Source organism: Oreochromis aureus, linkage group 4 (genome assembly GCF_013358895.1).
Source record: "Oreochromis aureus strain Israel breed Guangdong linkage group 4, ZZ_aureus, whole genome shotgun sequence".
Classification (NCBI taxonomy): Eukaryota; Metazoa; Chordata; class Actinopteri; order Cichliformes; family Cichlidae; genus Oreochromis; species Oreochromis aureus.
The window spans coordinates 33262856-33285218 of NC_052945.1; the positions used below are offsets into that span (position 1 = coordinate 33262856).

Genomic DNA, 22363 nt, shown 5'->3' on the forward strand with positions numbered 1-22363 from the left:
TAGAATAAGGTACTATGGGATGTTTAAGACAAGACAAGGCCTGATTGTTCGTTTTAAAAAAAAGAAGAAAAAAAAAGAAAAAAAAAAAACCTTTTCCAGACCAGAGAAAGATCTTCTAAATCAGGGGCGTCGAACTCCAGGCCTCGAGGGCTGGAGTCGTGCACGGTTTTAGATATCACCCTTTTTCAACACACCTGATTCAAATGATTAGTTCATTACCATTACTTCTGAAGAACTTCAAGACATGTTGGGAAGGTAATTTAGCCATTTAAATCAGCTGTGTTGGATCAAGGACACATCTAAAACCTGCAGGACAGCGGCCCTCAAGGCCTGGAGTTCGACACCACATACACATTTTATAAATTTAAACGCTTTATGATCTCAGTAAATACTTCTCTCATCTTTAATTACATCTAGCTACCCAATTGAATTTGGAGTAGCTGTTTTTTTTTTTTTTAATGGCTACTGGAAAACAGCATTGTATCAGTGAGTCTAGGAGAAACCAAACTGTTGTCCTTAACACTTACCTCGAGTACAAACACCTCAGTGTGGATTTTCTCAATACTCTACCTCTTGAACTCAAAACTGAACACATCCTCTTCATTTTCCCACAGCTTGGCTGAAAACACTTACATATAAACACATGTATGTTCAGAACGCTGCTGGAGATTAGAAACATTTGTGAAACCCAAGTTTTTAATTTTGTTTTTAGACGCTTGTTTGGTTTATAGACACCATTTGTCCTGAAGGTCTCCCATGAGGTCTGTGTCGCAACCTGCTGTATTCATCACAAAAAACAAAGACAATTCTATTTCTATTTTTTTTTTTTTAAATCCCTTAGGGGCTTTATGAGCACCTCCAAGTTTTATGAATAAATATCAGCAATCTGACTTTACAGTTATTCTCAGCTGTACGCAGCATTGATGACTAATTAGCAATTGCTAGCATACTAGCACCAGGATGGTCGTGACAGAAAGATTACCTGTGGTGTCCCGCTGAGTTCGTGGGCCGAGTCGCTTATTTGGTGTCAGTGAATAAAAAAGTCTGTTTTGTAAATGGAGGATTTCCTGTGGTATTAAACTACAAGCTCATTGGCTAATGACTCAATCAAGCGATGCACCTTCACAGTTAGACCCACCCTTCTTCACGTATGATTTTGTACACACTCGACTGCAAAGGTGGAAATATCGAGGCCTTTATAAACCAGTGATTGACATGACAGCTACGTTTTTAACACCCACAGACAATATAAATGTTTAAAATACCTTAACCAATTAGAGTCCCCCCCATTATTTCCCTTTTTCCAGAAAACAAGTCTTTTGTAAATAATACTCATCATGGACAAATAAGCATTTCCTTTGCCAATTATCATCAATCAGGACCAATAATATTCAGCTTTCGCTCAACCACTTTCAGACCACAGTATCAGCAGATACCATTGGACATACCTCGAAGTTGTCTTCAGCATTACCTCCTGACCCCTTTTCTAATTAAGTAGCAGTGACATTGCCTGTTTTTAAACAGGGAAATTATGAAGATGGAGCCATATCAGTAATCTTATGGTTGTTCCTGTAAGCAAGCCAAAATAAACTTTTTATCATCAGTTACTTTTTATATTCTATTCTGTTACCCATTTCCCTTGGATATTAGTCGTTTCCATGCGTTGCTCCTTAACAGATGCCTCATGCCGTCATCTAAAGGTTTAAAAGGTGCTTACTGTGACATCAGTGACTACTGTACCCATAAAACAGGAATCACTTAGCAGTCTTAAGCACAGTGGCTTCTTTTAACTGTGTCTGGAGCAGACAAGTCAATGTCAGACAGTGAGAAAGGTGTTATTACTAGTTGGTGAACACACAAATGAGAGAACATGACAGTGAGTCTTCCTCGTACACTTCCATGGTCAAAGTGGATGCCACTATTTGACTACACAGAGCAATGAATCCATGACAGAAGAGACACGATGGCTATAGAGTAGCTACAACATGGTAAACATCTGTTGTATCCACAGTCTATTTAACAAAGTAGAAGGTAACAAATTAAAGTACTACAACACCTGACTCCAGGATGGTTTTGAAACATTTTCACAACATTTAATTTGCGCTTTTTTCCTTGTTTGCTTTTTTTGTGAAATAAAGAAAAAAAATATCAAGAAAACAAAAAAGGTTATTCCTACAAACAGACATTTTTCCCCCCTCAGCACTCCTACTAACTCAAATTCCAATAGTTGTGACACTGGAAGCAATGCATAAATGTGTCAGTCTTTCTTTCCTTGACTGATAAAAAGGGGGTGTGGGCAGGGGTGTGTGTGTTGGGGCAATGATATGTTGGAGGTCATATACATTGAACAGACGAGGAGAGAGGCGTACCGGCCCCTTCTCCCTCGCCTCGTCATTGAAGTCTACTTGTGACAATCTCACAGTCTCAAAGGGAGGTTTGGAGGAGCGACAGGCAAAGGAAACAAAGATGTAAACTAGGACGTTGCCGGTCCGGCACAGCTTTTCTTCTCCCGCTAGCCAGCTGGCTGCATCCTGGGTCATTGGTCTTTACTGGTTCATTCTCCAAATCTTCCTCCAACTGCACCGAAGCAATCTGGCTCAACAAATGCCTGACTGGCAAGAAGCTGCTGCAATTTATTCTGATTTAAAAAAAAATAAAAAAATAAACCTTCTGGGTGCAGAAAACATGAGGAGCAGCAGAAAGTGCATTTTGTATTTTAGGCCGACAGGGCTGAAATGTTCTAGCTTCTCTCAGACTGTGCGATCAGTCACCTTCCATGTTGGGTATGAGAAACAATCAAATCATCCACGAGTCCCTAAAGAGACATGGCAAGCAGCTAGCAGCTATTTAGCAACCACAGACCAACAAATGCCAAAATTTGGCGGCAGCCAAAAATAACTCTGTGCTGTAAAGTGGCCAACAATAAGTTAAACTATCCACAATTCTGAAGCAAGCCGAGAATAAGCTGACTACTATGACAGAGTAGTAATTACAGATCGATGTGGATGAGTGAATTGCTGTATCTCTGTAAGCTTATCATCTCCTGACCGTCTATTACTACTACCACCACTTTAAGTGTCGTACAGTTCATGCACTGATCAGAAACCCTTTCATATCGAGCTGAAGTCGTTTACAATGGTGAAAAACGTGTTCATCTGGAATGTGAAGAACCCTACAGGATCAAACAGGTCATCAGCTCAAATACAGGTTTGACTTAAAACCTCTGATTTAAAAACCCAAAATTTAAAAAAATTTCAATGTGTGAACTCCATGCTAAATTCAGTTGTATAACACGAAATAAAGACTGGACAAAAAAAATCTTCCTCCAACTCCTCTAATGGTGTCTTGTTGAATTTTTGTATTCACTTTGGACGATGCTCAAACCCGGCAATGCCACAATGAGGACAGAACTGGAGATGTCCTGTGCAGACACAGCATCCTACTGCTGCTCGTCAAAACATCCAATTCCTCAAGTTTTATTTTCCTGTGCTAAAGATATTAAATTCATCTAAGACACCTACTGTTTTTCAAAGGTGTGAGTTGGTAATCTGAACAGTTCTACTACTTCTTAATATGAAAACCAGGAAGTAGTAGTAGAACAAAGTGGATTATGCAAAGATGAGGTAAGTTAGCATGCCAACTTTAGTCTGCAACACCAATATTTCAGCTACTCATTCTTTCAGAGTCCGTGGGTAAGTAGGACTAACCCTAACAGCACGCTCAGCCACAAGGTTAGCAATGAATGGTAGCAATCATGCTAGCACTGAGAAGCAGCGCACAAAGGAGCATTTACTGAAAAGCCCCAACCATTCATTCGCTCTTTTCCATTAACCTGAGGGCATCTTCAAGTTTCCTGTTCAGATATTAACCACAGTGAGTCATCTTCTAATGCCTAGTAACATTTACGCATCACTTACATCATCACACAAGTCTCAGTGTAGTCACATTTACTGATAGAAACACACAAGGTTACAACTCTTAACGTCCATCTTTCAACGTCCTAAACAGCAGCGCGCACATAAAAAGGAGACTCTCTTCTGACTGACAACAGCAGAGAGACCTAAACATTTAGAAATGGGGTCAAATTCCACCAGAATCCGTGCAGGCTCCACATACGGACAACGCTGTGCACATAGAGTCTGAATGTCTGAATGAGACGCTGAACAACATTAATGGAAAGGTGACCTGTTTGAATTGGAGAATGTCGTCATTTTAAAAGACTGGTGATGTCAACAAACAGCAACTTATAGCAGACACCGAGACACTTCTTTATCATGACTCAACATGGAAGGTGATAGAGCAACACCAATGCTTCCAAGCAGAACACGGAGGGTCAGCCTGTCCATGCCACTAAAAAAACAAAAAAAGAAAACAACAACAAAACAAAACAACAAAACACAAAAAAAAATATTTCTACAAGCTCCTCTGGGTGCCAAGACTTGTAGATGGCTTCAGTTTGTGATCCATCCTCCTCCGCCTAAACCCAAACTGCATGAGTAGGAGTAAGCAAGATGCCGTTTGTTTAATGATTTGAGGGGGCTGTTTCATTCGGCACGGCTCAGTCTCTGGGGAAGTGTGGAGGGAACATGGCTGGATCCAGTATGAAAAGCTAAGATGACACCTGTAGAGACGCAGTGATGATGATCATGATAACAGTGTCCTACTGCACAAGTGAAAAGCTTCAGCATCACTCTGGTGTGGAGGTGTGGAGAACCACGGGAACGGACCGATGCTGGTATCTGACAACAAGCGGATTCTTGAGGAAGGACAAACAGTCGGAGGGTCATGACATCTAAATAATGAGCTATAAAGAGAAAATAAGGGAAGTGGAGGGATTGAAATACATATTGAAGGAGGGTGGAAACCCAGTGAGGTCAGATGATAAACTGCTGAGCATCTCAGATGATACAGTCCCAGTGAGGGAGGGGGGAAAGGAAGGCTTCGGCTTTTGGAAAGACAAGAGTCTGGACGGAAACGAGAGTTTTCAACCGTTCATCTAGTGATGATTCAACAGAGCAGAAAGATGGTGGCAAACAAAAAGGAATCTCCAGCACAGAGCTGGTTTTGGTATACTGGTTTTGGCTGCAGTTGGTGATCAATCTGGGTTGGGGAGGGGAAGGGGGGGAGGGGGATTCTTCTCATGCGGGGGCATAGGAGGTCTTTGCGAGGTCTTCGTCTTAACTGCCATAATGCATGGTGTTGCTAGGGATGACCATAGGTGAGGCCATGGAGATGGCAGCGCCCCCCATGGTGAACTGGTTGGTGACAGGATAGTAAGTACCGCTGCTACTGGGGCCGGACTGACCCGTAGTGGCTCCTAAATTGGAAACAAAACATAACAGTCAACATTCACACCGAGAAGACTTGGACAGTAAACGTGTGTTTGTGGACCAGCGGGCTTACCCTGGACAATTCCTGTGCTCATGATTGAGCCCATCCTGGAGTGGGTATGATTTACAATCCCTGTGTTCACTGTGACCAATCAGAGAGGAAAGCACCGTTAAAACCAAGTAGCATCGGGAGTGACAAACCATTTCACCAGCGTCATAAATGCATGCCTTTTCTGTGAAAGAGCCACATCAGCTGCTTTACAAAAATCTGCATATGCCCCAAAACAGACTAAAAGCTGTATTCTGATGTAAATATCAGAAATATCACTAAAACCAAAAGCTCAACTAAAACTGAGTACTTTCAAACGCTTTCAAACTAAAAGCCCTTTGATGTTGCTCAGAGAGGAGCCGAAACAACAGAGTGGGGTTATAAGAGTTAAGGGTGGTTTGATGAACTGGAATGTCAATGTTTTGAGGACTAAAGATGCACTCCAGTAACAGTAAAACGATGCTTTTCAGATGTGATTCATACCCAGGGGGATGAGGTTGTTGTGAGACACTGACGGGCCGCTGCCGATGACTGTGCTGAGGTCATAAGCTGCGGGCATCCCTGAAGAAAGAGGCAGCAAAGAAACCCAAAAAACAACATTTACTATAAACTGTCAAAACCACTCTTTGGGGTTGGTTCCTGAACAAATCCAATGTGGAAGTGATCTTAAAATGTAATGCCAGAGTTGGTAAGTAGTTAGTGATGCACCATGGCAGGAAGTCCTTCTATTGCAGGGGCGGGCAAATAATGACAAACTGGGACTGTTATGGAGGGCTGCACTGTACATTTGGAAGTTTAAAGATTCAGACACGATGTTGTTGCTGTTCATTCCTCATAAATATTTTAGAACAAACTGTTTTAAACTAACCATTCAACCTTTAAAAAAAAACAAAACAAACAAACAGTCTATTAGCATATGTTGCTAGTTTAGCTGTAACCTAGCATTGCTTTCCTCTTGTATCTGCACAGTTACAGCTGGAAAAAGCTGGTGCTGACTACAAGACGCAACTCTGGACTTCAATCTAGCTCCAGGGCAAAGAGGGTCACACCTGGCTATGTCCATCATTATATACAGTCTGCTTCCCAGGTTCTCAGAAACTTGAGCTAATGAAGCTATAGAATAGATGTGCATGAAATTTCAGGCATGTTTACTATAATAAATTCATGCAGACTAGTTTTTACACTGGCTCATGTTTGACACTCATTTTGTCTTTCCTCTGTTTCTACATTGGAGTTTTGCTACTAAAGCAGACTTTTGTGGAACCGCTTCACTTACTCCCAAGAAGCCCAGAGAAGAGGGCAAATCTGAAGAACCACTGCAGCTACACTACTATACAGAACAACTTCATCGCTTGACCAACGTGTTTCAGCTCCTGGTCTTCATCGGGGTCATCATGATTAGTGAGCACCATCCAATGCATTTAATTCTCGGTCCTGCTTTGTTCTAACAGGTAACTATATTTCTTGTTCTTTGGTCTCTGTGTGGCAGCACGGTGGTTTTTCTGTGTGCAGTTTGTTCTCCCCGTGTTTGCATGGTTTCTCTCTGGCTTCCTCCCACAGTCCAAAGATATGCAGTTAATGGGGTTAGGCTAATTGGCCTAAATTGCCCAGGTGTGCATGTGAGTGCGAATGGTTGTCTGTCTCTCTGTGTTAGCCCTGCGACAGACTGGCTACCTGTCCAGGGTGTACTCTGCCTCTGCTCTAAGACAGCTGGGATATGGAGAATGGACATACCAAAGCCATGTCTGAAGTATTTACTTAATCTAGCAGTGTCTGAGTGTGTTCACCTGATACAGCCATCCCCTGACTCATGCTGTAGGCTGCCCCTGTGTTCCACATGTTCTCAGACGGGGAGGTGTAGTGTGAGCCAGGAGGGGGGTTGGGGGTAGTGCCTGTGTACCTGCACAGATAAAAATTCATATAGGAAGTTAGAGAAGACTGTTCACCGACACCAGACATTGTGTCAGTGGTGCAAAGCAGATCAGCTGTGTTTGCTGTGGTCAGGATAAACTCACCTGAAAAAGGGGTTCTTCAAGTCCAGGAGGTTGCTGGACTTTGATCCTGTCTGGTCCACCTGGGCAACAATACTGATGTCGTAGCTTTGTCTGTTAAGAAGTAAATATTGAGACTAATTATCATCATAATAACATGATTAGCATGCAAGCAAGGTTCCTGGAGTGGCCACTTAAGGGACGCTCCCATGTTGATGCCCAACTTCAGCTAGGAAATGAACAGGTTTCCAAAACATGACAACAGGGTTTGCTGTGACGTCAAAGCTTATTCTACAGTTCTTGGTGAATGAAACTCTAGTTTTCATGCATTAATGCAAACATACCTCTTGTTGGCCACCAGCAGCGCAGTGCCGGACAAAGTGTCCCCAGCCTTGGTGAAAAGAGGAGACTGCAAGAGACAGCGCACCTGGTACCAGTGAGTGAGAGGCTCTGTGGGTGCTGTGGATAGCCACACTGTCATCCTACAGGAACACAAATAGATTGATGTTTAAGGAGAAATCTGGCGCACGTCAAAACTTCTTTAGCTTCAACACACTCACGCAGACGTCCTGACTTACACTGATCCAATAAAAGCCACGTCAAACCAGAAAGCCAGGCCGTGCACCAGGCCCGAATGCATCATGTGGAACTTAAAGGGAATCTCTATCCTGAAAGCAAAACCATTTATCATTTATTAGTAGACATTCCTAATGTAATCACAAACACACATTAAACTGGACACACACCTATAAAGATCCTCTTCTTTGGCCTCCAGGAAGTTGACTGTGTATTTGACTGACTTGGCCATCAGAATACGGATATCAAAAGTGTCCTGTGGGGGGAAAGAAATCTGCTTTCATACAACTCTGTTTTCAACAAAACACTGTGCCCACAAAAAGCCAATCAAGAAGTCGATATTACCGTCAGATCGCTTTGCTCATTTGTTTAATTCTGATTTTAAAAATCCTGCACATGCATGTGAAATACATTACTTACCACAATTGGCTGGCGGAAATACTCGTCCACTGCTGCCCCCCGCAGGGCAGAGAGGTCTACACCGTGGAAGGAGGGCTGGTACCTGAGGGGACAGGAAGAAGTGTAGATTCCCACTTTTAGATTGCTTGATTCCTGCCTCAGCAGGGGAATAAAAATGGCTCATCAACACTCTTGACCCTGCAGGAGTCTTAGTGTATTTTAAGATGAACCTGAATTCTGAGTCATAAAAAGCACACGCACCAATGCACATGCCAACGAATGTAACAAAACAAAAGTAATAAAAATCAAATCATTAGCTCATTTCGGGTAGCGAGTACTCCTGCAGGACCAACAAGACCTCATCATTTAAAAAACAAAATCAACAACAAAAACCAAGTGCATTTTGTATTTAGGGACACACCTGTCCAAGGCTCTACTGCTTCTTAAACAGCCTAAACCGGTTTGACGTTAACTCAACAACATTAGCATCGACTCTGCGTCCTACACTCATTCGTGCCTACTGTTATCACACTCGTTTGCATGACTCATACCTCTGAATGTGATAAACACCTTTGCACGCTGCTGAGGCACCAACTCCCTCGCTGATGCAAACAGTCAAACTTCCCGGAAAAGATGATTAAGATTTCAAACGCAATGACAAACATTTTAAGCAATACTCCGCTCTCATAACAGAAACAAATGAATAGTTAAACTCCCAGCAGAGAAGAAAGAAGAAAACTTGGAGCTTAGATGCATGAAGGAGAGTTTCTCAATATGATAAGGCATTAAAAACACATTCATGCATAGAAAAGATTTCTAACCAAATGACTCTGTTTTAGGGAAATGAATCCAACGTTTGTACAGTGGAAACAATGACGCTGACCCAGAGAACCTCCTTCGTTCCCTCCCTCTTTCTGTTCTTACCAGAAGTTGGCTTTGGTGAACTGCTCCATGTACAGCTGCTCATCTGTGAAGGGGGCCAGGTGGACATCTCCAATAGTGGGGAACATTTTACCTGAAACACCCGCACAGATGAAGACAGTAAGCAAAACTCATGTTCATGTACCTTCCACCACAGTGCAAGATTCGTCTAAACTGACATCAAATGATTTGGAACGCCAAAGCCTCTGGATATCTGACAACATGCAAAACTCGCCAGAGGCAGCTACTGTCACTAATCTGTGGCTGTCTGCAGTCTTAGCCTCCATTCTAACTTTTCAAGTACATCTCTTGTTTTTCCAAGACTCACCATTAGGTTTGAGGAACTTCTTAGCATGCAGGTAGCTCTCCAGCATGCGCTCATTGAACAGCATGTAACCCATGGGCTCTGAAATGATGATGTCAACTTGCTCCGGCAGCGTCACCTCCTCCACTTTGCCCGGAATGACGACCACACGCTCCCCCAGACGATTGCTGTTCACCAGCACCTGCAGCACAACACATCAAATTTAGCTTGTCTGATCTTAAGTTAATGTGAACTGTCCAGACAGCCAGAGCTCATAGCTGTTAGCATTTTCAGCAACAGCGAGATTCCCCCAGCTCAAACAACCTCACCTGAATTTAAAACATTTAGTATAGTGAATGCATAGGTCACTGATCTCAGCATGAATCTGTGTGTGTACCTCAGCGTGCTGTGCCATGGTGCTGGCCTCTACAGCATACACCTTCCTAGCTCCAGCTTGAGCTGCAAAGAAAGAGAGGATTCCCGAGCCACAACCCACATCCAGCACCACCTGGAGAAAAGAGAGCAGACAGTACACAGTCACAGCTAGCAGGACAACACTTTAGTCTGTACTTAATGTAAACCAGCTGATTTCAAACATCTGTCAGCCTTATTAAATACCACATATTCAGCTCGCTACCTTGTCCTTAAAGTCAGTGTGGTTCTGGAGAATAGCCCGCTGGTAAGTCCCTGTCCGAACATAGTCCTGCATCATGTTCTGTTGCTGGGAGAGGTAGCCATAAAACTGCAGAAACACAAACACAAGCAAGCTCATGAGTTTGGACTTTTGGCACTTTGACTTGAGCTCAATTTGCAGTTTAGAAAAAAGAAAAACAAATTTAATCTTCTTTAAGTTTCTTTAAAAAAAAAGATAAATAAATAACAGGACCAGCTCAGAAAAATAAAGCACCCACGTTTGTGCTGGGATCTGTAAACAACCAAACCAAGTGGCTTCTCAACAGATGGATGCTTGCAGGTAGCAGTGCTACAGAGCCCTTTTAACTCCTCCTGGAGCTGACTTGCAGCTACTTTTAAACACAAAGTAGTTCAGATGGTGCCCAAAAAAAAGAAGCAGGCTTCATTCTGACTGAATATTCCTGTAATGAGCAGTCTATAAATACTCAGCCAAGAACAAAGTAAGCGTCATTACTGCAGTGTGTTTAAAAGGCAATGTGGATTCAAATTAGTCAGGAGATAACTCAAGAGTCACAAAATTTGTGTGAGAGTGTGAGTGTGTGTGTGACAGTCACCTGGAAATACTGTACAGCAGAGGACTCCTCTGTTCTTTCACTGAAGACAGACTGCTCTCCAACATGCCCACGACAGTTCTTCAGCACGTTATAAAAAGACTGAAAGTCTGAAGCGAAGCACAAACACACTGTAAGTTGGTTTTGTTGAGCTACACTGCAGTTTAATCTTTTTTCACTTCATGTGCTGTCAGCTGTAAACGGTTTGGTTTTCAGTCCTCTCGTGCTGGGAAACAATATTAAATCATGTGCAACACCTGCAGCTTAGGTGTAACAAATAAATGACTAAATAATTAAGTAATTCAATATCACAGTTTTAAGATTTAAGTTAGCATTTCACAAGCATAGAGCATTTTTTAAAACTGCCATATCTCACATACTTTGGTGAGTGTCTGCATTAATCACGAGTGGGTCTACCTCCTCCTCAGTGCACACAGTATTAGCATTTTTAACACACATCATGGAAAATGCACCAATACTGATGCATCCAACAATCACGACATTTCCTTCTTTGTCTGCTTCATTCGTGCATTTATTCCACTTTTTGTTCAAGGTGAACACAGAAATCTCAATTTATTCCGAAATAAAATAAAATAAATAAATAAATAAAAACCACTTCATTGTTTCAGGTTCTCTCAGCTTGATGGCAGTGGCTGGTATTTTTCCAATGTCATCAGATTTGTGGCAGTAGTGAGACGGGGCATATGCACAAGCACACGTGAGCATGTGTGCATGCAAAAGGAGGTATAGAAATACAGTACATATAATCTTTGCCAACAGCACCCCGTTCATCTGAACATGTATCTGTCAGAGTATAGCCAATCACAAGCACAGATGAGTGTACTGCCTGTGGGAAAAATATGAAGCTGTTAAATCCATAAAGCAGCCTGAAAGTAACAGCTGCTGTAGACAAGCCCTGTGTGAGTGTGTGTGTGTGTACATGTTTAGACAGCTTTGTGAGGACAGAAAACTGGCATGCAGCTATATTTGTGGGGACCAACAGTCACTTATGGGGACAAAATGCCCTTCCCTACGAGTCTGGAGACACTTTTGAGGCTCAAAATGTGGTTTTAGTGTCAGGGTCACAGTTAGGTTATGGTTACGTTTAGGCTGAGGGTTAGGATTAGGCATTCATTTTTGATGGTTAGGGTTAAAGTAAGCAGCCAGGGAAAGCATTGTGTAAATGAGATGTCCTCACTGAGATATGAAAACAGATGTGTGTGTGTGTGTGTGTGTGTGTGTGTGTGTGTGTGTGTGTGTGTGTGTGTGTGTGTGTGTGTGTGTGTGTGTGTGTGTGTGTGTGTGTCTATAGTAATATTGTAAAAATGTGTGTTTTAAGCGCTTTGACTAAGACTGAAAAAGACCTCCAATATCAACAAAGATTAGCCTGTTTGAAGCGTGGAAAGAAACCTGGCAAAAATACTGACTAATTAAGTTAACTCAATATGAATATCACAACGCTATGAATGAAATATGGGAGAATCTGATGTAATGAGTATTTCATTAAAAGGCATCTTTAGTTTTTATTCTTTCAGTTGCAGACTGGGAGGTGTTTAAGGGTTTGAGTAATCAATAAAAATAAAGACAGAATTCAAACCAAGGCTTTGTCTATGTACACATCTGATAAGAGGTCAGCAAGTACACCATAGGATCATATATCAATGTTTAAAGAAAAAAATACTTGTTGTAAAACTGTTTGCAGAAGAAATAAATAAAACAGGGAATAAATTTGGGTTTAAGAATCTACACTTATTACTGATGCTCATCGGAGAAACAGACACTCTCCTACACTCCCTGCAGAGGTACGTTTTCCAGGAATGGTGACACAATTTTCATTTGACAACAGATAAACAAACACTATTTTAACTAATACCACTCAATCACTGCACTGTTCCTGAACACACCGTTGACTCACAGTGCAAACTGTAAACATTGTCCTGCAGGTAATAAAAGCAGGTAGTCATGAGATGAATATTTGACTTTGTTGTTAACAAGCTGCACCACGCCCCAGAAACACAGCTCACCATCATCAGCTCCATAAAACTCCACAGACACAAAAAAAAAAAAAACCTTTCAGAGAGTAGACATATTCTTGAGTCCAAACTTGCATAAAATGCAATGTGTAACAGTCTTATTTTGATGGGGTGAATGGTACTTATATTGCACTTTTCTACTCTACTACAAGCTTCATTCACTTACTCACACTCACGCACTTTTTTTCTATTACTAAGCATTAATGCAGTGGGGACAGCTCAGGGTTCAGTATTGCGCCCGAGGACATTTTCACATGCCAACTGGAGTGGCCTGGGATCACCCTACCAACTTTCCAACTGGTAGACAACCCGCTGTACCTCCTGAGCCACAGCTGCCTGTGTGTTTACCTGTAGGTGAGGAGAACTGCAGCAGCACGCTGTTACAGCCCAATGTGATGATGAATGACTGCTTCCCCACGCGACTGCACTCGGTCTCCCTGGAAACCGAACATTTGAACACACTTGCCTCGTCTCCTAGAAAGAAAGGGAGAGAGAACAGAAAGAGTTTATACTCATCTTTACCAAAATATAAACAAGCAGCGAGGTGATGCTGCTTAAATTCTGCTGGTGCTTAAAATCAGCGAGGGCTGAGATCACAGCATGTGAGTGCCAGAGTGCTGAAGGAGGGTAGCAGAAGAAAACACAATGACCACAGCTGATATCCCAAATGTCTCATGTTATTAATGACCAGTAGGCCTGTACCACCTATCATCTGGGATAATACCAGTATAGATTTTTACGCTCTATAAAAATGTCAGATATGATTGCTATAACAATGGCGTATATTTATGTTCCCTACTGTGGCAATCCCAGGCACGTCTGACAGCAAGAGACACGTCAGTCTCTGACAATTTAGGAAGGTTATGAAGGAGGAGATCCTAGTAGTTGGTTATGTGCCACCTAAATGTAAACAATGACTCCACCGAGTGTCTATGACATTTATATACACGACATAAAAACAATCACAACAACATGCAGCACAATATGCAGACAGCTAGCATCTCAGGGATGATTTCGGGGACACCAATTTGTCAACCTGTGTGCTGCTCATGTTCACAAATTTGAAATAAAGGATTGTTCATCAAAAACAGGTCCAAACTAAGGGGGACAATAGTCCTTGTTGTATTTAGGACAAGATTTGCTCTCTCACGCCATTTAATGAAATATTCAAGAACTGGACAGTCCTCATCCTATTTATCGTATAAGAAGCTCACTAAAGCCAATCGAGAGCGCAGTAAAAATTCTTCTGCCACAACTGATGAAAAGTCAACAAAGAAATAAATAAATCTTAGCACAAGTCTTTGCTTTCTCCTAGAGCTGGGCGATAGAACGATAATGATACGTATTGCGAAATAACTTTTTCTCGATAGAAAAATTTAACTATTGCAATAGGCCTCATCTCTCTCTTCCTCTCTTAAAAAAAAGAAAAAAAGAACAGCCAATCCAAATCCAAAAAGCAGCGCAGAGCTGAACCAATCACAGCCGCAGCGTCACATCACGTGACTTGTTACGTACAGCACAAGTGCCAAGCCGCACATGTGTATTTGTTTGGGAAGCAGCCAGCCGCCGTGCAGGCCGGGTAATGGAGGAAATGAGTGTGCCGACTAGAGGAAGGGCCAGAGAAGTTCCGTAGTCTGGAGGTATTTCGGCTATTTGAAGTCTGACAAAAAACAGAGTAGCGCGTCTTTTCCCAAGAGTTAGCTGCCTGGCAAAGCGCTACCTGTGCACCCCCGCAACTTAGTACAGGGGGTAATATTGTGACTTGCCACAGGGCCGCTTTAAAGCCTGAAGCAGTGGATAGACTTGTCTTCCTGTCCCGCAACCTGTAGGCTTTTGTCAGACTAAAGTTTATTTTATATATATATATATATATATATATATATATATATATATATACATATATATATATATATATATATATATATATATATATATATATATATATATATATATATATATATATATATATATATATATATATATATATACACACATATATGTAATTTTGTCTGTTCTTCTGTAAAACAAACTAAGATTTATTTTTAGAATTAAAATTTTGTTTCTAAGTGGAATTGACAATTTAGTGGTCTGTTTTGTTTGTTCTTTTTTGAAACTTAAACGCTTTATCGGCTGCCTTTTGTGTAGTTTGCAATATTTGCCTTTATTCACCTGAAACTGAAGTCTCATGTTCCTTAAGTACATCTACCCTGTTGAACTTATTATGGGAAATAAATATTTAAATCAAAACAAGCTGCTGATTATTTCACATTTTACTTGTGAGCAGCGGCACATTTAAATCTTACAAATATAATTATTTGGCTTATATCGTGATATATATCGTTATCGCCTGAAATGAAAAAACATATCATGATATGAAAAAATCTTATATCGCCCAGCTCTACTTTCTCCTGATGAGTATGTACTACATGCAGCAAAGTTAATATAGCATCTTCCACCCCATGCTGTGTCACTGCTATTGCACTACAATGCTGGTGTCTCAGTAGATTCACACTTAAAATGATTGGAAAAGGAGGATAGAAGAGACCTGGATACAGTGCAGTCTTAGTTTCTTTAGTCTGGTCCACACAGGCTGCAGGAAGATCTCTGCAAGAGCTGAAATTTACTGATTTGCATATATTTGTATGTGTACACAAAACAACCTGAACACAAGTCTGAACTACCTTGTTGACATCATTGTTAAAATGCAACGTTTTACCTGTATCCAACACTTTATTGACAATATCTAAAGAGACTAGAAAAAAAACAAAACTGAGACTAACACTCCTGGTTGCATGTAGCCATCTGTGGGCTGATAAGGGATGAAGTGTGAGCTTGAGCCGCCTTTGGTTTTGTTAACTTTAGCCAGAGCTCTTAGGATGTGCTCTTAGGATGCACCAGTTAAATTAACTGGTGCATCCTAAGAGCACCTATCCCAATGACTTCTATTTAGAAATTCCTTCTGAGCTTTTGTTTCAGTTGTCAAAAAGTTGATTTTACTTACTCTTTACCACTGAGGTCAGAGTGGACGATAAAGACGATAAAGCTAGAATACTGCTTTCTTGTTGCTGGGCTGGCATTCTGCCTCAGTCCATTTATAGTCTGTCTTTTAGAGTTTATTAGGACTAAAAGTGTCTGGTAAAGGTGTGAAGACTCCTGTAATGTGTTTACTGTCACAGAGGAAATACACAACCAAGATGAAAAGCTATTTTAAAAATCAGAACGTACTCCATCAATATAGCAACATAACATGCTCATACTCTACTGTATCTGACTAAAGTTCATTAAGGCCATTTTTCATTTCATTTATTCCATGCTGAGAGCGCTTAGTCTTTTATTTTATGAGTGCCTCAGGGTACAGTCAGCCTGCACCCTCGTGGGACTCGAGTCAAAACATCAGACTGGAAGAGCCCAATACATTTCTTTCAGTTTCTCAGTCGTCTATCCTGTCAGGTAACTGAGCAGAATGAAAAGAAACTGCTTTGCAATGAAAAAGTGGTTTAGTGCAATGGTATATTTTGCTCTTTGCAAGAATGAATGATTGCATGCTGACAACAGCAGAAAGGATACCAGGACACCGAAGCATCAACTTCTATTTTCTGAGGTTTCATTATGAAAAACAGGCCATGTAATAAAAGTCAGGAGGAAGGGAAAAACTGTATAGGGAAGTTTCACAGAATCGCTTCTGTAAAAGTGCCCGATGCAAATATTCCTCCAGGGCCAAACAGCAGGCCCAGTGTGAACTCGTAAAGCAGGCTGAGCTAATCCAGCATCTATTAAAGGATTGAGACCAACACTTCAGATTTAGAGACATGCATCTTCTGGGAGAAAAGCCAGCCAAGCATGTTGGTGAGTTCTCTTCTCAACCACTTAGACTACAGAACAAATGATAGGATACTTTTTTTTAAAAAAAATGTGAGAAGTTACCCATCTCAGTACAAAGACAGATGATCCAGGCAGTCCACTGACCAACTGTAGGGGATCAATGGATCACACAGTTCTTATATTGTTAACAAAAGTGTAGATTCTGATCATTTTTGAAATGTCACACATTCAGTCACCTCAAGTTGAGGTGACCCAGCGCACTTGTGATGTCATTAATGCCTTTTTTTTTTACGAGCTGGCTTCTGCTAGCCATGACCTACATCTTTATGATCCATGCAACTTCCTATTAAATGACAACATGAGATACCAAAGCCCATTTTCTACTAGTACCTGCTCAATAGGGCTGCCACGATTAGTCGACTAGTCACGATTACGTCGACTATCAAAATCGTCGACGACTGATTTAATAGTCGACGCATCGTTTGAAGCTTTGTAAGATCACAAAAGACGCAGGAATAAGTAGTAGGATTTAAGAGTGTAATAACGGACTGAAACAGAAGATGGCAGCACTGCATGTACAAGGATGCCAGCTGCCGTTACACTCGAAGAAGAAGAAGCAGCAGTGTCCCAGAATTCATAGCGCGCGCCCTGCTCAGTTTTCAACAATGGCGGCAGCTAGTTAGTTTTAATATTACTCTTATTAATCTTTCTGGGTCACAAAATAAACGTTTAACATATTTTCAGGCGAGAATGTAGCTGTGTAAACCTCAAATATTTGCTCAGTTTATCAAGACACTGCATATTTTCAAAAGCGCCCGACGTTTTCGGAGACGTCTGTTACCCACTAGCTCGATAGCTAGCCGGGGCAAGGCTCACTAGAGCCCGTGAGAACACCGGACCCGGCAAATCGTTTTCAAACCCACCACTGTCTTTCGCTACTCAGGTTAAACATATATAAGTCAGTTAGATAACTTAAAAATGTTATTGTTTGGCCTTTTTTTTTTGAGTATTTTATTTGTTCCTGAGTAAATCGGTTTGGCTGAGATTAAAGTTATAGTTTATACACGACTGAATAAACGTCAAGCAGACAACTGATTATCAGAAGTGTGAGATGTTCGAGAATATACTCCGGTGTCCCGTTATATTTTAGATAGCAAGGAGTTTATTAAACTTTACCGAAACAATCTGTAAATCTCATTAAATTTAATAAACTATCATCTTGTCTTTATTTTTAGTTAGCACATACCCTAAACACTTAAAACTGTAAGCTAATGTTATATAAGAGCAGATGCTGCTGGTGCAATAAGCTGTACGTTTTACGTCCAATGGATGCATGATCCGATTAGTCGACTAATCGCAAAAATAATCGGTGACTAGTCGACTATCAAAATAATCGTTTGTGGCAGCCCTACTGCTCAACTACTGTCATTTTCTAGTACCACCTAATGAGTTTGGGGTCATTACAGCAACGTGACTGAAATTCCCGTGAAATCATTTGTATGTGACACAAACAAAGCAACAATGGACCACACCGAGGCGATGGTACACCTGCTGCTCAGTCTATAGCTTTGTGTCAGACCACAGTGTTGGTTGTTGTCCAGCCGTTTCCCTCATTGCCAGGTTTCAAAAATGGCGGTTTGATTTTTGTGAAGGAGTTACTCTCATGATGCCATTGACTGGCCAATCGGTTGACCCCGGCCGTGCAGGTAGTTGAAAGACAAAAAAAGTAACTGCTACCCAATGTAAAAGTCGAGCCATGTAGGTACTAGTGGAAAAAGGCTACATGTTTTACAGTGACAGCAATTTCAATAAGGCGGCCTCTGTTAAATAAACATATGAAGGAGCTCAAGTTCTATAACTTTCACACCGTCCTGCTAACATTTCTCCACTGTTCCCTTCATCAATTCAGTGAAAGAAATGAGCATTCTGTTCTGACAATATCTGGAACTCGCACAAAATGATTGTGTGCAGCTGTCGCCTGTGAGCAGAATTAACATTGCTTAGTTTTCACTAAGCTGCTTCCTCTCTAGGTCTCCTCTTACTGTCCACAGTGAGACTGCACCTGCTCAGCTGTGATAAGTGTGATGATTGTTTATGGGGCTTTACGTCATGGATACATGAACCTGACTGGACAGGAAATGACATCACTGCATGGTGAGCCAGTCAGACTACACATCCAGTGTCTATATCAATATCTATCTATCTAGCTATATTTTTTTTTTCATCTATATGGACTTTCAGACTAGAATGAAAGTTAAAGGTTTCTAATTATGACATTTTAAATATATCATTTGAGACAGTAGTCTAAAAAAAGTACAATATTCTTATGTATTTCAGTAAAGCATGAACATTCAACACAGACCTTCTCTCCCTTTAAAACATCTTACAGGGATTGTAAGGCTTACCGCAGCACAAGAAACTTCACTAACAAGTCCTCTGAAAAGTCTTTGGTTGTTCCTGTGTAATGGTGCATTCATGTGGTGCTAAAATTACAGGGAAAAATCTGCTTCACATCTCCAAAAACTGGCATAAATTCCTACTTAAGTCCAAAAAAACCACCATCTTAGTAAGATTGTGGGAGTTTTGGTACAGGAGCTCCCGAGCTGTTACACACAAAGAGACAACAGATGTTTTATTAATGGTACTAATTTGTGTATCAAATATCATTTTTCTAACAATTAAGTTGTTATATTTCATTAGGCTTTTTCCATTATTTACTAATATTTATTATTTCCACGTAGTGACCTGAATTAGTTATAAGAGTTTGTTTTTGTAACGCTTTCCAAGTCAAAGACAAACAAAGACAACATCTTTGTTACATCGAGTGCTTTACACTTAATCTTAAATCATGTGAACCCAACGAAGAGGGCAGAAGACTTCACCATACAGGAAATCCAAGTATCGGAGGAGCACATGAATGCAGGGTCTCCAGCAGAGACGAGCCTGCTGGAGAGGGTTGGTAAAGCACCCTTCTTTCCAACCAAACCCCCAGATGTCGTTCTTTCAAAGCTGGTAGACTTCAGACCTGGCCCATTAGTAATGTAAGTGACATCACTTGTGGAAATTTACTAGACTACACACAGCTCCGGAAAGGTCTGCGTTACCCACACAGCAATACTGCCCAACAATTTGAAACAGACTGTGTGTAAAATCAATGACATAAGTTACTTGCGGCAAACCTCGTTAGTTAGTATTACTTGAGTCCGCATGCAGGCGTGGGGGGATTCTCTGAAAAGCATTTTTAGAAGAAAGAAGCTCTACGGTCTGATATTATACACTGAAACCTGGACGCAGAGTTGTGTTTCTCTTGAACTTGAGCATGTGAAGCAGAAGGCGAGTCCAGCGCAGCCGTTTCTTTTCAGCGGGACATCCCATTCAATAGAAAAGCCGCGGAGGAGTGGAGCGGGTCCGCTGCTGGCTCCACACGGGAGGGAAGGAGGCGGCGGGACCCGGCTATTGTTCCAGCGAGAACAAAGATAAACGCATAAGTAATGAGGGCCCGGTTTCGTCTTGGCACCTTAAATATTACGAACTTATACCAGCACACAGAGTGCAAGTTTTACAAGGGAACGTGCTGATGGCTAAAATAAAGAGCAGCGATGACGGCGAGTCGCCCCAAGGATTACAGCACACCGTAGCGGGTCAGGAGTGATGCCCTCTGCTCTGGGCTCCAAAACAATCGGGGAAGCTAGTCCACGAGCTAAACACTCGAACCCGTCCATCGGGTGTCTCTGGACAACACAAAGTCTATTCGTTTACATAGGAAAATATTGAACATATTTGTGAGACAAAATACACGTTGATGAGACATGAGGGAGAAAAACAGGGAGAAAACACAAAAAGCAAACGTGCGGGACGTTGGCGCATCACCGCTGAGGCCAGGCTAGTGGCATTGTTTAACTAGCATTAAAGTACACATTACTTAGCTACCCTGCTTACTGATGCGCTTAAGCTACGTTGTATGTGTTGCGTTATACGTTTCGCGTGGTCTTCAAAGCACTGAACTCGTGCGAATGGCGAGAGCTTAAAGTTAGCAACATTAAAACACCTACGGGGCGGTGATAAAACTGAGTTTTAAGAGCTTCCTCGTGACAAGCAGGAGGTGGCGACGTGGTCTCTCAAGATGCGTTAGCTTCTCGGCTACTAACGCTGGCAGATTAGCCTGTAAGCATTAACGCTGCAATAGCATTAGCGGCGCGGCAGTTGAGTCAGGCCGACCATCTGCGGCAACTGCGGAAAAGGGTCAACTCACCATTGGAGAGATTGAGGAGGGCAGCATCTTGTGATGTCTTGACTTCTAACCGCAGCGGCTGCTGCTCCGAGTGTCGCTGTATATCTCCGTTCGCGTCTCCAATGGAGAGAAGCCGCACGCCACGGAATACCGAGACCGCCATCTTCGCTCTGGAAGTAGAGACAGATCTGTGGCGCTCACATCCAACCAAGCACTGCTCTCTGCTGGAGGCACACTGGGCACCAACGTGATAAGCCTTTGCAACAGTGCCACCTGGCGGCTAAAAATGGGTATTGCGTAAACACCATCGCGCAATACGGCATGTGAAATAAAATTTTAACATGGAGATTAAAATATATCTAAAATTGACAATTTTTTAAACACTTAAAATCCAAACGAAAACTGTACTTCTGCCCGAAACCCACAGGTGGCTATTTGTTTTTAGGGTCTCTTTATCGCCATGTTACACAAGAGCAAACACAGCATCTCACCCCCTCCCCTAAGCATCGTCACCACCTGCACCCCCCTCTCACTCACACACAGACACACGCCGTAATAGTAAAAAAGCCTTTGATCAGCACCACAGAGATTAACCACAGACAGTAACTCATTTTTCTAGCTGAGGTTATAAACTTACCAGCTTCTTCAACTAGACTAGCACAAGCTCAACACAGATTCAGCCCTACTAAAATAACATAAAGACAACTGTAATGTCTGTAAGCAGGCAACAGGGAGAAGCTTATTACCTGCAGGTGCTCTCCGACTGCATGGGGTCAGCGCACCACAAAACCACTCAGAGAATCACTTCTAGTGGACCAGCTTCTAGATATATTTATGTGAGTGCATATTTTCAAAATATAAGTGGTAACAGTGTTTCATAATCAAATAACCCATCAGAAATTTTTTTGCTTGTTTGTTTTTTGGCTTTGCTCGAGACCAAAGTCCTGGCCTTGTACTTTATTTGAGCATCACTTTTTTGCTTTGGCTTTCTAAACATGATGAACTCCCTGAAAAACAAATTGTTGCATTGTTGAGTTTAACCAATTCATGGGTATTTTCCAAAAATGACCAAGAGCAGGGGCAGGAATTACAAGTAACATACGTATTTCCCAGCATGCATCAGCACTGCAGCATTAACACTTCTCAGAAAAGGCACTTATTTTTAATCAATGGAGCATAAACTGATTGCTCGAACATCTGATATGCAGATTCTCAAGAAGAGCCTGCATCAAGAAAAATAAAGTTGGACTTTAGTTCAAAAGATAGAAGCGCAGCTTAAACATACAGTGGAACTCTTACAATCTGCTCAACTTGAATGTAAAGAAGGGAATATTTACATGTTGCAAACATGAAGGTACTCATATGTTATCTTGATGCATGCTCAATAATCCAGGTAAGTAAAACCCAGAGAGTTGATTCAGCTCATCTGGGCATGTTTTCAGTGAGAGAAACGTGTCATCACT

The 22363-nt window shown here is 41.6% G+C and overlaps 1 protein-coding gene across 1 annotated transcript; it reads right to left on the reverse strand.

Annotated features, from left to right (window-relative positions):
- Positions 1-1819: 1819 nt before the first annotated feature.
- carm1 (coactivator-associated arginine methyltransferase 1) lies at positions 1820-21128 on the reverse strand. Its single transcript, XM_031729532.2, has 16 exons — positions 20922-21128; positions 13196-13321; positions 10818-10924; positions 10208-10312; positions 9968-10078; positions 9595-9772; positions 9270-9360; positions 8367-8448; positions 8117-8202; positions 7949-8038; positions 7715-7852; positions 7395-7484; positions 7167-7279; positions 5863-5940; positions 5404-5472; positions 1820-5317 (listed from the first exon to the last, which is right to left on the reverse strand). The coding sequence occupies exons 1-16, from the start codon at positions 21061-21063 to the stop codon at positions 5178-5180; spliced, it is 1746 nt and encodes a 581-aa protein (XP_031585392.1). The 5' UTR covers positions 21064-21128; the 3' UTR covers positions 1820-5177.
- Positions 21129-22363: the final 1235 nt, after the last annotated feature.

What these genes read in the sequence shown, in the direction of transcription:
- carm1 (XM_031729532.2), bottom strand. Translation starts at nt 21,063, where the DNA reads ATGGCGGTCTCGGTATTCCGTGGCGTGCGGCTTCTCTCCATTGGAGAC. An exon ending in TTGAAGAACCCCTTTTTCAG is followed by an intron (nt 7,280 to 7,394) that starts GTGAGTTTATCC and finishes TTATCTGTGCAG; the next exon opens with GTACACAGGCACTACCCCCA. An exon ending in TCAGGGGATGGCTGTATCAG is followed by an intron (nt 5,941 to 7,166) that starts GTGAACACACTC and finishes CTCTTTCTTCAG; the next exon opens with GGATGCCCGCAGCTTATGAC.